This window comes from Centrocercus urophasianus, unplaced genomic scaffold, assembly GCF_019232065.1.
Source record: "Centrocercus urophasianus isolate 14NV4802_14NV808 unplaced genomic scaffold, USGS_Curo_1.0 seq_439, whole genome shotgun sequence".
NCBI classification, from domain to species: domain Eukaryota; kingdom Metazoa; phylum Chordata; class Aves; order Galliformes; family Phasianidae; genus Centrocercus; species Centrocercus urophasianus.
In genome coordinates, this window is record NW_024885021.1 from 4,974 (window position 1) to 19,421 (window position 14,448).

Consider the following 14,448-nt stretch of genomic DNA (forward strand, 5'->3'; position numbering starts at 1 on the left):
GGTGTATCCCGAGTTGGAAGGGAACAAAAAGGATCTTGAGTCCAACTCCCAGCTTGCATCAGCATTGGAATGTGCACAGTCCTCACTGCAGCCCTGGGCTGTCTTCAGTGCCTCCCCAGCCACCTGCAGCCCCCTGTCACCGTCCGGAGTCCTCGTGTCCCCTTGGAGGAGTGCAGCAGTTCACAGTGCAGCTGGCAGTGCTGCAGCAGCGATGGGCAGGAGCAGGAGCAGGCCAGCTCCTCGCCGCAGCTCAGCGCTCTGCATGGGATAAAGCAGACAGGCACTGTCCGCAGAAGGCGCGCAGCCGTCTTCCAGCTTGTCGTGGCACATCTGTGGTTTTCATGAGAGCTTGGTGCCCGTAAGCTGATGAGAGAATGATTGCCGGGGCCTCAGGAGCAGCTCTGTCTTCTCTGGAGCGGTTCTCTGCACCTCTGAGCCGCGCAGCCCCAAGGTGTGCAGCCCTGAGCTGTGCACGCAGCGTGCAGAGCTGCTCCTTAGGAACCTTTGCTCCTGCCAGTCCCTCGTGCTCAGGCTCCTCAGTTAGCACCTGCAGGAGGACGATGCCAGCACACACAAGCAGCCACCTCTTGGCTACGTCTTTCTTCGGGCGTGGTAAATATTTTCTCACCCGTGCTGGGTACAGCACCCTCCTGGCTTTCCTGCTCCGTTTTGTTGGAAGGCCTGGAGGTCTCCCGACAGCTCGGATGGCAAGCAGAGGTCTGGGCAGACTGTCTGAGTTGTTTTTCAGCAGAGCTGTGCTGGAGAAAAGGCTTTCTCCCGTGTGAGGCATCATGTCCTTAGCGGCCTGCTGGGGTAGCTCTGAAAGCTGGGAGAACTGCATGGAAAAAAATCTCCCTGCCCAAAGATGGTTCTAATTCAAACAGCAGCCTGACGAAATAATATTAAAAATATATATATAACTAATAACAAATGGTGCTTTTATTCTTTCTAATTAAAGCAGGTCACGCAGCTCCCCAGAGCTGAACTCTCGGAGTGATTTATGTGTCTTTAGGGGAAGCTGTTCTTTGATTTCTCTCCCCACTCCTACCTGTGCTATAAATACCCACCTGAGTGAAGATGATGATGAGTGAAGATGCCGTGGGAGGAGCTGGGCTGACTCACAGCTGCCCAGGATGTCTCTGCCCCAGCAGCCCATACCTGCCCGCAGGCATGCACTGCTAAGTGAGAGCATGCTCCTTCCCAGTTCCACTCCCTGCGTTACAGCTGTCCATCACAAGGCTTTCCCTCAAGATATTTTGATTCTTCTGAGAGTGTAACATTCATTAAAATCCACTCATCTGCTATAAAGAACGGAAATGGAGCCTGAGGACAGGTAAACTCTGCTGCCTTCCCAACCCATCCATACATGGCTGGGAGACCCCAGTTTCTGTTATGATCCTGTGCAATCTCAGCATTGTGCCCCAGGAAACCTCAGCACTTGCTCTGGCAAGCTCAATCCCAGGTATGCCCACAAAAGGAAAAAAATCACTGCTGGTGTTCAAATTCCTTGTGCCTTATGCTGACTAAACAGAGCCTGAAAGGGCTGAGTGCCCACAAACCTGCTGGAGAGGCCTCCAGCTCTCTGTAGGATCTTTGTCCTCAAGTCACAGGATTTAGCTGCTAACTTCATAGAATCATTTAATAGAATTATACAGCAGTTCGGGTTGGAAGGGACCCCCAGGAGCATCAAGTTCCAGCCCCCCTACCACAGGCAGGGCCACCAACCTCCAGATCTGGTACTAGGCCAGGTTGCACAGAGCCCTGGGTGATGTCTTGAACATCAGCAGGAAGACGTGTATCTGTTGATGTGGGGAACCTCACATGCTCACATCTGCTCAGGCAGGTGGGGATGAAAAGTGAGTCCTGCAAAACATCTGTGGCAACCAGCCACGGGAATAGCCAATGTAAAACCCAATAGAACTTGATCTAGGAAAAACTCCTCTGAAAGAGTGGTTGGGCAGTGGGACAGACTGCCAGGAGGTGGGGGAGGGGTTCAGGAAACATGTAGGCATGAAACTGAGGGACATGGTTTGGTGAGCAGTGCTGCTGGCAGGTGAACAGTTGGACTGGATGATCTGAGAGGACTTCTCCCATCTTAATGATTCTGTGATTGTAGCTCTGCAAGGTGTTCTCCAGCAGCTTGGACCCAACACAAAGCAGCAGCAAAGGGCACAACTTCAAAGTTTAAAACCACTCTTTGATGGCTCCCGTTACCCTTTTCTCTCCCTAACATTGCTTGCATTACCCTTCTTGGAGGAACAAAACGGTGGTTGGCTTTAAATCACAAGACAAGCAACTTCTGCTTTTTCTCCTTTGTAAATCACCATGACAGAAACTCCAACTCACGGAGCTGCACTTCCAGGTCTCTGTGACACCTGGGCACAGGGGATGGGTCAGGAACTCCGGATAACAACACCGCCTGTGGCTTTTGCCATCATCCCTAATCCCCATTTCAACTGAAAGCTGGAGCCAGTGGCTCATTGTGACACTTGCTCCTGAAAACACCTTCCTGAGGGCAGCATCTTACACTTTGAAGGTGAGTGCTTAAACCTGAGACACAACAAGGCATAGAGATGAGATTTTGATGGCTTGTGGTGGCTCTTTCTCCTCTACAAGGCCAAATCCAGAAGGGTTGGGAGATCATAGAATCATATAATGGAATCATAGAATGGCCTGGATTGAAAAGGACCACAATGATCATCTAGTTTCAATCCCCTGCTATGTGCAGGGTTGCCAACCAGCAGCCCAGGCTGCCCAGAGCCACATCCAGCCTGGCCTTGAATGCCTGCAGGGATGGGGCATCCACAGCCTCCTTGTGCTGCTTCTAAAATCTCCTAATTCTTTTCAGTTTGCAGGAAGAGAAGTGCTAAAAGGTGAGGCATCAGTTCAGGCAGCTTCTTTAGCCACCATCTCACGGATGTGGGTGCCACCGGGGTAGGATGGTTCTCCCTCCAGCTCTGATGGCTGAACCCACACTCAGCATCCTACCTGCAACCCCTGCCGGGCATCCGCCTCCCACGGCCAGTGCAAAATCCTTCCAACTAAACCACGCCAATGCTTTCAACAAAGCACACAGTGGGAACATTTATCACACGGAGCTGCAGCAGCTTTGCCCTGTGGTGACTGAGCCCTTGGGGCCGCCCCAGTCCCTGCATGCCAGTGAGTCAGGATGGGATTAGCAGCACATCCTCCCACTCGCAGCACACAGACTTCAGGCCAGCTCCGCACGCAAAGTGACACCAAATGCACCCGAGTGTTAGGTGAGCGGTGATGTTAAATGCCAAAATCACACATTTGGCATCACATTTTAATTCCCTTTATTCACCCAGAGCCATGAGGCAGATCGGTGCGTTTCTCCCTTCGTCCCTCAGCATGTGGTTGCCTTGGTACAGGTGCTGACCATCCACAGGTGTGCCGGTGATGTTCCCTGGCTCACATCCCACCAGCACTGCCCAGCACCCAGTGTGAGGATGTGAGTAATAACATGACCTCAGAACACCGAGACCCAGGAATAGAAGGCTCTGCCTGTAGGGACAGCTCTTCTTCCTATTGGCAATCATAATTATCCATTAGCTTATTATCATTTGAGCGAGATTACACAAGGGTTTATTTATAACTCTCAGGTTAGCTTGTCCAAGCAGGTCACCGAATACTTCTCAGATGAGAACTAAGGTGAATCAGCATTGCAAGAAGCAGATTTTCTGCCCACCAGGTGCAAGGAGATGAAAAAGCAATTTCTGTTGAACTGCATCCAGAGTTGAACTTCATCCATCCTCTCTAGGCCAGAGACAACAATGCATTTCACAATGAGCTTCCAAATCCAAAAAATGAGTATTGGACGCATCAGGAGCAGCGTTCGGATGTGGAGGTGATGGATATTTGGCATGAGCATGAAACACAAAAGGGCTCGGTGTTGGTCCTGGTACAAACAGAACTGGTATGGAGCAGCTTCTGGAGATGGAGCCCAAGGCACTGGTGGAGCTGAGGACGCTGGGTTACGTCAGGCCAAGGCACTCTGCAATGCTCAGTATCACATTTTGACCACGAAAAATCCAAAAACTGCAGTGCTGTTTGAGCACAGCAATTTGCAGGGAGGGGCAGAAACTCTCCTTACATCATCTGAAATAGTTGGGATGGACCCAAGGTCTGAGGCACGCGCCTTTCTTTGTATCGGAAAGATAAGCAACAGTCTGGAAGCCAAGGATCAGCTCACCCTCAAAACAAAAGCTCAGAACACTTTCCAAGCCCCAAAGGCAGCCAGAGGGGAGGAAGGGCCTGGGTAGGGTGAAGAAAGCCCATGACTCAGAAACCTTCATCCCACATGTTGGAAATGCATGAAGTCATCTCAGGAAGAACGAAGTGCTTCGCTCTGACGCATCAGAAGCAACCCACGATGGTAAAGCCAAATTGGGCTGGGTGGGGGGGTTGTGTGAGGTACACACTGTGTCGTTTTGGTTGCAGCCTCAGAAAATCTGCTGGGAATTGAGAGCCGTGTTGGAAAAATGTGGAACGTGGCACCAACACCCCCTGCTCCTTGGGTACCTGCATGTGGCTCTTGCTGTTGATTTGGACAAGGAGCTTATGAGGAAAATCATTAATCTACAGGAGTATCTCGCTCCAGGATTTCAATTTTTTCTCTCTTTGCTTAGAGGAATGGGTGACACACCACGAGGGTTCGACCTGAGTGAGCGTTTGGGCACCGTGGCACATTAAGGAGCCAGAGTAGGGCACAGGCAGAGGTGAAATCTGAGGTCAGGGTGCTGAGGAAATCCCAGCCGTGACTTAACTCCGACTTTCTCTGGATGTGTAACAAGAGGAGCTGAATCCCAGCCTGAGGGATGTCACAGGAAGCTCAATGTCAGTAAGCTCAGAATAGCATCCACTGAGAACCCAGCACTGTGTGCACCCAGCATGGAGCTGCCAGCAGCTCATCGCTGCAATCCCAGCAGGAGGAGGAGGAGCAGTCCCTTCTGGGAGCCTTTGCTGTTTTCCCATTTCCCCAGCCTGGCTAATCACAGATGCAGGTGCCTGAAACTTTGGGCCTAAACCCAGCTATTTTAGCATCCCACACGTTCTCACTGCAGAAGAGTAGTGTTAAACTGGAGTGATCTCAATGAAGAGCGAGCACTGAAGTGAGACCAGCTGCATGCTGGGTGGGACAGAGCTAGAGCTGAGCCATCGGAAGGCACCAAGGGGAGGCAGAAGCCAAACAAACAGCAGCTTGTGAGCCCACGGACTCCAAGCACTTCTAACCCATCCTCCTCCATCCCCCAGCCCGGTGCAGCTGCTCTGCTCAGCCCATCTGGGAGCTTTGCGTGCAGTGTAACCTCACCCGTGCTCTTCGGAGCTGACCCCACACCCTGCACAAGGAGAATATGCAGAGCTCAGCCCTGCTCCCTGCCCCTCTTTTGCATATTTGAAGGCTCTTATCTCGTTTCACCTAACACTCCTCACACCTGCAGGTGTGTTGGCTCACACGGTGCAGCCCAGGCTCTGTCCTGACAGGGTGCCCTGATGAGGCCCTGCATTCCTTCACCCTGCTGTACACCGCTCAGTGTACAGACCTGCACCTTCCCACCCTTCCCAAGGCCATGCCTGCACTCCTTCCAGCACTCTGCTGTGCCATCTCAAAAGCTGTTGCATTTTTCTCTGCACCTTGGATGAATTGCCTCAGTCACAGCTATTGCAAGCTGGCCTCGCTCTCTTCTCCCCTGGTCAAATTAAATGTTGCTTCCCTGGTTGCACTGATGTGTTCAGTGAAGATTACAGGGGGAAATGCATTGAAGCACTGAACCTGCTGGAGTTCCTCATTAGCTTCCCTCCCCCCCTTGCAGGACACATTGTTGGGCTATGTGGGGACAGGCTGAGTGCTGCACCTCCAGAAGCAGTACCTCAATTTACACCCTGCGCCAGTGCTCCAGGCTGATGCTTTGGATCTGCTGCAGTTCCTGGCAAAACCATCACAGCCAGAGGCACCGGGCAGTGAGGATGAAGTCCCTGGGTTGTGCACAGTGCAGGAGGAGCAGCACTGGTGGCTCTGGTGGCTCAGCACGGCCAACACGATGCTGCAGTGCCTAACAGAGCAGTGTTAGTTTGGCACTGAATCACCTCTGTATCATCATCCCACAGCAAAAGGAATACAAACAGGGAGGATTCAGCCTCATGAGCCAGCACCTGCCTGCGGAGGCGGCTCTGGGCAGGCTGTGGTGGACGGAGCCAGCTCGGGTTAGCTCCTTTTTAGGAACCCTCCATCACAAACTCCTTTTCCTGGAGGCAGCTGAGCCCACACAGAACATGTACGTGCACCCGCTTCCTTGGGCTGGAGCCAGGCTGTGTTACTGGAGAAACACAGGGAAAAGCCCAACCACCTCCCAGTGCCCGGAGCGCAGGGAAGAGGATGGGGACATCGGGTGCCCCTGGAAGCCCAGCCACACAGCCGGAATGCTCTGAGCCTGAGCTCAGGGCAGTTCATTATCGATCACTGTAAAAGCAAATCCTCCCAACTTGCTTGCAGGGGCACTTGGAGGTTCGGCTGGCGTCCAGCTCTCAGCCCTTTCCCAGGGACAAAGGATCCTCCTGCAGCCAGAAAGCAGCCGGGGGCTTGTCCCTGGTATTGATCTGACAGCGACCCGGGCACTGCCCAGCCCCAAAGGCTGACTGCAGAACAGTGGAGACCTGTGATCACTTCATGATGGGGCACAGGCCAGGAAGGTAGGGAAGGCTCTGCAGCTGCATGCTGGGGTGCACAGTGAGCGATGCCCACAGCCCATAGTCTGCACTGCTCCCATCCCTGGGCATCCTGGAGCCGAGCTGCTTCAGAAGAGAAGGGAGTGTGTGTATCTGAAGCCAGCCATGCCTGCCCTCTGGGGCACTGGGGGGGTTCTGCCAATGCAGGTTGTACCCCAGACACAGCTGACAGCAAAGGGGGTATCAGGGGCAGCATGGACAGTCGTTGAGCTGGGGTGATGCCTAACCCTCCCATCATACCTTTGAGCTTTCAGCAAAGCTGCAGCCTTTGCTCCCAGTCCAAACCACAGCCGCATCGACCCTGAAGAGAAATCTGGGTGGAAAACCACATTTCGGTCACATATGGGAAAAGTACTTTCAAATGAATTTATTCAAGATAGTTTGGATTTATTCCTGACAATAGCTCTGGAAGCAGAAATTTGTGATGGAAGTCTTTGGAGACCAACAATTAGAAAGAGGCAAATCAAACAACCAGTGCAAACATCCACAGGATTACGTATGTGATAATTCACAGCAACTTGTAGAAGGGAACCTGGGCACAAAACCAAAACCTGGAGAAGCAATGCCATGAACACCTGCTCTACCTGCCTGCTCAAAACAAAGACGTGCTGTTCCCAAGGTACTTCCAGGCAGTGTGCTCTCCACTGGGTCTCAGTGGAGACTCAGGCTGCCCCGTGCCCACACAGCCCAAATGGTCTTTTCCAGTGCGTGCTGCCCAACAGACACCAGTTGCTATTTTGGGCTTTCTAGATAAGGAGCATAATGAGGTGCACCCAGCAGCAAAAAGCAGAAGAGCTCCCAGTGGAGGCTGCGGCCCTGGAGACGGTGAGATGTGGCTCTGTGTGCTGCTGAGACAGAGAACCCCGATGGGTTCTGGTTTCTTCCTTCACTTGGTACTGCACAGCGTCTGTCCTCATTCTAACGAGTGCATGAGTAACAAAGTGTCTCTAATTGCTGTGAGTCTGTGGGGCCCTCGCTGGCCACGCCGCGCTCTGCAAACATGGAGAACACCCAGAGGAGAGGAGTAGTTGTGCTGCAGAGGAGCCCGGGCTGCCATCCCCTGCCCCGACCAGCAGCCCCAGGGCAGCCACTGAGCCGCTCTGCCCTCACACACTCCTCGTGAGACTGTAAATCCCAAGAACAGGCCGTGTCTCCGCAGAGAATCCCTACAGCAGGTTGACTTTGGCCACAACCTGCTTGCAGCCCAGCCTGGAGAACTGCTTGTCGCCCGTAGTATAGTAGCTGAGCTGGCCGGCCAACCTCTCGACGTGGCTCTGCTCGGGGTACAGCCCTTCCCTCCTCATCTCCTCCAGGAAGCAATCTATGACGTGACTCCTCTCCAGGAGAACGAAGGGGACGACGTCTGCTGCCTTCCACAGCGGGTGGGCATGGCTCAGCACGGGCTGGATGACGCTCAGCAGCTCCTCAGCTCCGCTCTGTTGCTGCAGGAGCTCAGCGGATGCGTTCTGGATGACAAACTCGGTGATTTCACCACCCCCTATGTTGCTTATCAAAATGTAGATGGCATTGAGGAACTCATTGGTTTGGTTGGGTTCAAAGAATCGACTGAGAGTGTCCAGCAGGACCGGAGACATGAGCTCAACCTCATCCAGAATGAACAGTGGTATCTTCTCCTCGATTTCAGCTCTCGTAACCATGTCAGAAATCTTCTTAGACAAGTCTGTTTCACAAGTCAGAGGATCCACGCCGCTCGGGCAGTGGTGCATGACAAAGTATTGCAGCACGAAGTCGTTGTCCATGACGGAGCGAAAATGCTTGGCCAGCAGCCAGCCAACGTGACTCTTCCCCACTCCTGTGGGGCCATTTAGCGAGAGGACCAGCGGCTTGTTGTGGATGTGGGTAGCGAGATAGTCCTTCAGCAGCTGCATAATGCTTTCCACAGCAAGCTTCTGCCCAAATACTTCCCGGTGCATTGTTTTCTCTAAGCCATCGAGGTCGTATTTTTGGAGGTTGTCATCCAGGTTCTCTATGGCGTTGAGGATCTGGAAGAAGATGATGACGATGAGCAACAGGAGGCAGCGTTTGGCGTTGCTCTTCTCCTCCGTGGGGAGGTACCTCTTTGTTTTGTCAGGGTACAGAACTATCCGAGATTTCCTTCGTTTCTTTTTCCGCCTGGATTTGCTCATCGCCCACTCTTCCACAGACGTGTCAAAGGTGAAGTACTGGGACGTCTTGAAGCTGGACTGGTTAAAGAAGGACTTGGAGGAGCCGTAGAAACCAGATCTGTTCAGGGAAAACTGCCTCTGGAGCAGCCGCGCGTGGACGGGCTCGGATGACTTTTCCTGGGGGAGCTCGAAGTGCAGCCCTCTTTTCTTCTGCACTCGGTAGCGCTGCTTGAGGCGGACGATTGCCCTCAAGGGTGAAGAAATAAAAGAGATTTTCTTGGAAGCAGTGCGGATCTCAGCATCAGGCTCTTCTTCCCCTTCGCTCTCAGAGCAAGACGCCTCTCCCTTCGCATTGGCCTCCTTGCAGAGCAGCTCTCCTTCCCCATCGCTGTCAGAGCAGCGCATCTCTCCTTCCACGTGGCCATCAGCACAAGGTCCCTCTCCTTTTGCACTGCTTTCTGCCACATTCCCCATGGCAGCGGGAAGTTCTCCATCCACCTCAGCACAGGACACCTCTTCTTTTGCACCGCCCTCAGCACAGGATGCCTCTCCTCCCACATCCCCCATGGCAGCGGGTGCTTCCCCATCCACCTCTGTATCGAGCAGCTCTCCGTCCATCTCGCTCAGTTCTTACAGCCCACTCACATCCTCTTCTTTCTAAAGCAAAAAGGACAATGCAAAATCAACCTCTGGAAGAGCAGGAAGTGACTGACAGCAGCCAAACGAGGCTGACTGGAACGACCACACACAGCCACGGGGTGTCCAAACACGGACCTCTGCGCGCAGCATCAGCCGTGCACCAAGGGAAGGCAGCCCCGGAGAAAGGGCACCGTTGGACGTGGCGGGCAGCAGGATGCGGGCAGGTGGATCCCGCCCTGACCCCGTGCTGTTTCTCTAGCACCTGCCAAACACGAGCAGCACTCAACAACACACCCCTCCATAAGGAAACAGTCACCCCACACCGCAGATGGGGCGTGGAAAGCTCTGCCGGCCGCGGGGTCCTTTCCTTCCCGGGCAGCACTACGGGATGGCAGCGGCTCCGCCACCTCCCGCTCCCGTCTTTCCCCACCCGGAGCCACGAACAGCAGCGCGGTCACCTCCCGAATCCAGCTGTGGGAAACGCGTGGACGGAGCTCACCCTACGAGCAGGGAGCGGCGCTGCGACGGGAGCGCGGCGGGGAGCAGCGAGCGACGTCCTGCCGAGCCGACCTCCGGCCGCGAGGTGCCGGCTCCGTCCCCGCCCGCCGGCGCTGCCCGCAGTCCGTGTCACGGTGGGAGGGCGCTTCCCCAGCGCTGACGCACGGGGACGGCGGCTGCGGTGACATCGGCGGGCAGGAAGCGGAGTCGGGCAGGGCGAGCGAAGCCGCTCCCAGCGGCCGCCCGGCACGCAGCCCCGGCCCCGCTGACCGCTGCCGGCCCGCCCCGGCACGTCGTCGGCTCTCACGTCGGGGCGGCCGTGCTCCAACCCGGCGCCCGGCGAGCTCCATTAGCCCCGGGCGTTAATTGCTCACCTTGCGCGACGCCCGGCCGTGCCCCGCACCGAACCGGCCGGGCGAGATTCCTGCACGCAGCACGGCCGGGGGCTGGCGGCCACGCCGGGTCCCCACGCTGTCCCCGCGTCACCCCGGCACCGCTGCGGTGCTCTCCAGTCCCGTTCACTTCTCTCACCCAGGCGCTGCCCGAAGCCCACGGCACTGCCATCCCAAAGCGGCTGGGAACAGCTCTATGGCACTGCCATCCCAAAAGCTAGGGATCAAACCCACCACACTGCCATCTCGCAGTGACTGGGAGCAGTCCCACAGCACTGCCATCCCAAAAACTGGGGAGCAGCCCCATAGCACAGCCAGCACTACACTCCCTGGGCTGTGGGATATCACAGACCTTTGTCTGGGGACAGTGCATCCTCCCCCAGGGCTGCCCCGCACCAGGGCACGGAGGAATGTGGGAACAGGAAGGGGATGCTGTCAGTGTTCAGAGGAATGGGTTTAGGGAGCAGAGTGGTAATGCAGGAAGCAGTGACACATCTCAGCTGCTCCCCAGTAGATGCTGCAGGGACACCACCTGCTGCCCTGCTGCACGGGGAGGTGACCCCAGGCCCTGCTCTGACAGCTGAGACCCCAACGGCATCCACCCCGCAGCAGGGGATGGCAACACCCTCTGAATGAGGGGGAGTGCAGGAACCAAAGCCCACCTCCAGCACCCCTGGACACCGAGAGCCCCAGCTGCACCAGGCAGGGGCACAGCAGGACAGCAGAGTGGGAGAAGTGGCGCTGGGAAGGGGAACCACTGGGAAACCCCAAAGATTCCCCTGGGCTGGGAACAGCCACCTGCATCTGAGTGCGTATGGGGGAAGTGCAGAACAAAAGGGGGGAAACGGGCAGAAGGGATGGGAGCAGATTTACAGCTCCAGGGAGAAACGGGTCACCTGAAGCCCTGTGCCACCCCAATCCTGTGCCACCCCAATCCTGTGCCCCCTGCACCTCTGTGCCATTTACATCCCCATGCCACCAGCATCACCACGTCACCCTCACTGCTGTGCCATCCCCATCCTGTGCACCTGAGCACACCCCAGAACCTCACCACGTCCCACGGTGCTCAGCTGCTCCCCACCTCCCCGAGCACCACACGAAGGTAACGGTGACACAAAGCCCCAAATGCAACCATTTCCCATTCGGCCCCATCTGCTTACTGACCGTGGGCTGGGTGTGGGGTCCCTCTGTGTGTCCCCTGGGTGCTGCCACCCCAACCCAGCACTGCTCTGCCCTCACAGCTGCACGGTGCCGGGAGGAAATGGCGCAGAGGAGTGGCCCTGCACCACTTCCTCATCCCACTCCGTCCTCGCCCCGAGCATGGCTGCCCCGTGTGAGGGCACTGATGGGGCTGGGGGAACATGTCAGCCTTGGGATGCTGAGTTTGGGTAATGATGTGGGGTGTGATGGGTGCCAGGCTGGCAGCAGCGGGGTCACAGAGAGCCTTGGGGATTATTGGGGTGGTCTGGGGGAAAAGAAGGCGAATCTGGGACAAAGCAGCATGTGGGGAGGTGCAGGTTTGTGCCTGGTGCAGCTCTGTGCTGACAGCCCTGAGCCAAACCTTCCAAAAGTGACACCCCCCAGGAGCAGTGCTGAGGGGGCAGGGGCTGTACCCACAGCTCGGTGCCCTCTCCCCCCACCCCCATGCACCCATGTGTGCCCACTCCACGGAGCTCTGCTCGCCGTTGTGCAACGCTCTCATTTCTGGTGAACCCCGAAAGCACAGGGTGGGAAGTGAAACCCCTCTCCTGCTGGAGCAGCAGCCCAGGAGCAAAAGTAGCTGGGAAAAACAAAACCTCCCAACTATTTCCCTTCCCTGGATGGACTGTGGCTAAGGATCAGCCCAGCCATCCCCTGCAGTGCGGGGACATTAGCATCACATCGTGGCCCCCTCCAGAGGAGCCGTGAATACATCTTGCGGGCTGCAGCCCGCATGGACACAAAACAAGGCATTTTAGGGGATAAACTGGGGGTTTTGCAATGGGAGAGCTATTCCCCAGCAGCATTTCGCATGGATGCATACCATAAAAGTAACGCAGAAGCAATGATCCTCAGCCCTTGTTAAAAACAGCTACTGGGAGAGCAAGAAGCTGCCACATCCAGCAGCAACAAGGGTGTGCAACGGGATGGCGTTCTGTGCAACGGGGCTGTGTGTGCAGCGGGGGGCACTGCAGCCGTGGGGAGCACGCAGGTGCAACAAGGTGGGTGTGTATGGATGGGGGGAAAGCTGTGCAAAGGGGGGGCATGCATGTGCACTGGGGGAGTGCAATGGTGGGGGTACGTGCATGCAGGAAAGGCTGTGGGGGAGGGGAGCATGCGTGTGCTTTGGGGCAGCGCAATGATGGGGGGCACACATGTATTGGGGGGAAGGCCACATGCATGCAGGGGATCCTGCAAGTAGGCCGGGCCCCGGGTCACCCTCTTCCCCCATCTCGGAGCCCCCCACTCACCTCGGGCAGCCTGGAGCCCTGCAGCCCCCGCCGGGGCCCCCGGGGAGGACGCGGCCAGGAGCAGCAGCTGCACAGCCCTTCCTGCAGGGCCAGGAATGCAAATCCTGCCCAACGCCGCCTCTCCCGTGGCTCAGCCCCACCGGGTCCTCCCGGGAAGAAAAGGGGTGAGAAAACCCAGGGGAAGCTTTGGGACACCCATCCCTTGTGGTCACTGGGACCAGGGGGTACCCAGAGTGTTGGCAGCCAACGTGGGCTGGGGGCACCCACACATCCCTGGTGCTGCTTTTGCTTTTACACCAAATTCAGCTCTTTTCTCTGCATGGTGGCATCGGTGAGCTGGGTGCATGCAAATCCCGTGGTGGCAACCAGGACACAGAATAGGGCTGGAGGTACCCGGGGGGGTCATGAGCAGGGAGGTGCCACGCTTCCCTCCCCCGACAATGGAAGAACAGGAAAAAAAACAAACTAAAAAAAAAAAAACAAAAAACAACCAAAAATAAAAACAATGAAAGAATGCATAAACCCTTCCCAGGCTGCAGGGTGGGAGATTTCCAAACCCAAAAGCAGATTGCAGCCCACGGCAGGAACACCGGTGGGCAGGAGGCTCCGTGGCACCACTCAGCCCCATCTCACCATTAGCAAAACTTTCCAACCTCCATCAGCAGACGTGGCCACACGTGTCCCCAGTAACCCAAACAGTTTACATGCAGGCCGGGAGCATCCCTTGTAGGGAAGAGGCATCCTGCTGGCTTTCTGGAGGGCTCTCTATAAACAGTTTATAAATAGAGCAGTGTACCTGGAGTGCTGGGATCTGCTGGGACGAGGGGGGTTCCTCCGGCGGCAGTGCTCCCATTGCACAGTGCAGGATGAGCCACAAGCACCGACTGCTATTATTTGTACTTCTGGCTCGTTTCTTTTCTTTCTTTTTTTTTTTTTTTTCAGCTTCCGCAGTTCAGCCTGAAAAAATTCCTTCCCCAGCTTGTTTCAATTAGCTTTGAGCCTTTTATGTTTCATCCGACTTGAAATGTTCATTAAACCTGAGTTGTTGCTACTGTAATGCTTTGAAAGCTGGGCAGTGACAGCCACCCCATGGCTCTGGGATGGGGACACTGTGGGGACCCATGGCTCTGGGATGGGGACAGAGCAGCCTCAGGCAGCACTACTCTGATCCAGCAAACCCACAGCACACACCGGGTGACTGGGGAAGGTCAGCACAGTTTCTGCAGAGGAGAAAGCAAAGTGTCCCCATATCCCAAAGCAGTGAGGAAAACCCCACAGGAGCTGCTCCAGCAGCACAGAGCAGGAGGCAGAGCAGAGCTGGGGGTTGCACAGGCTTTTGTCTCTGAGTCCTTATCATGTAGGTCCTGGGTGCAGCTTGCAGGGATGTCCCAAACCATGGCACAGCAACAGTGGGGTCAGTGCTGTGTACTCCACCCTGCTCCCTATCCAGCCCAAATGATGAGTCCATTGCATCACTACATGTCCTACCAGGGTCTGGTGGGATCCACATTGCTCCTGGTGTGCTCAGTTTGGATTTCCTCCCCTGCTTGCTGCTGTTTGGGATTTGCCACCATTTATCTGTGCCTGGAGCAACGT

General features: G+C 55.7%; 1 protein-coding gene across 5 annotated transcripts; it reads right to left on the reverse strand.

The window, feature by feature from the left end:
• Positions 1-7,099: 7,099 nt before the first annotated feature.
• On the reverse strand, positions 7,100-13,750 carry TOR4A (torsin family 4 member A). Of its 5 annotated transcripts, none has more exons than XM_042834198.1 (2): positions 13,649-13,750; positions 7,100-9,530 (listed from the first exon to the last, which is right to left on the reverse strand). In XM_042834198.1, exon 2 carries the CDS (start codon positions 9,489-9,491, stop codon positions 7,914-7,916), a length of 1,578 nt encoding a protein of 525 aa, XP_042690132.1. In that variant the 5' UTR covers positions 9,492-9,530; positions 13,649-13,750; the 3' UTR covers positions 7,100-7,913. The 5 variants fall into 5 exon arrangements, with proteins under 5 accessions (XP_042690132.1, XP_042690135.1, XP_042690131.1 ...); XM_042834201.1 differs by lacking the exon at positions 13,649-13,750 and adding an exon at positions 12,853-12,934; XM_042834197.1 differs by lacking the exon at positions 13,649-13,750 and adding an exon at positions 11,567-11,674.
• Positions 13,751-14,448: the final 698 nt, after the last annotated feature.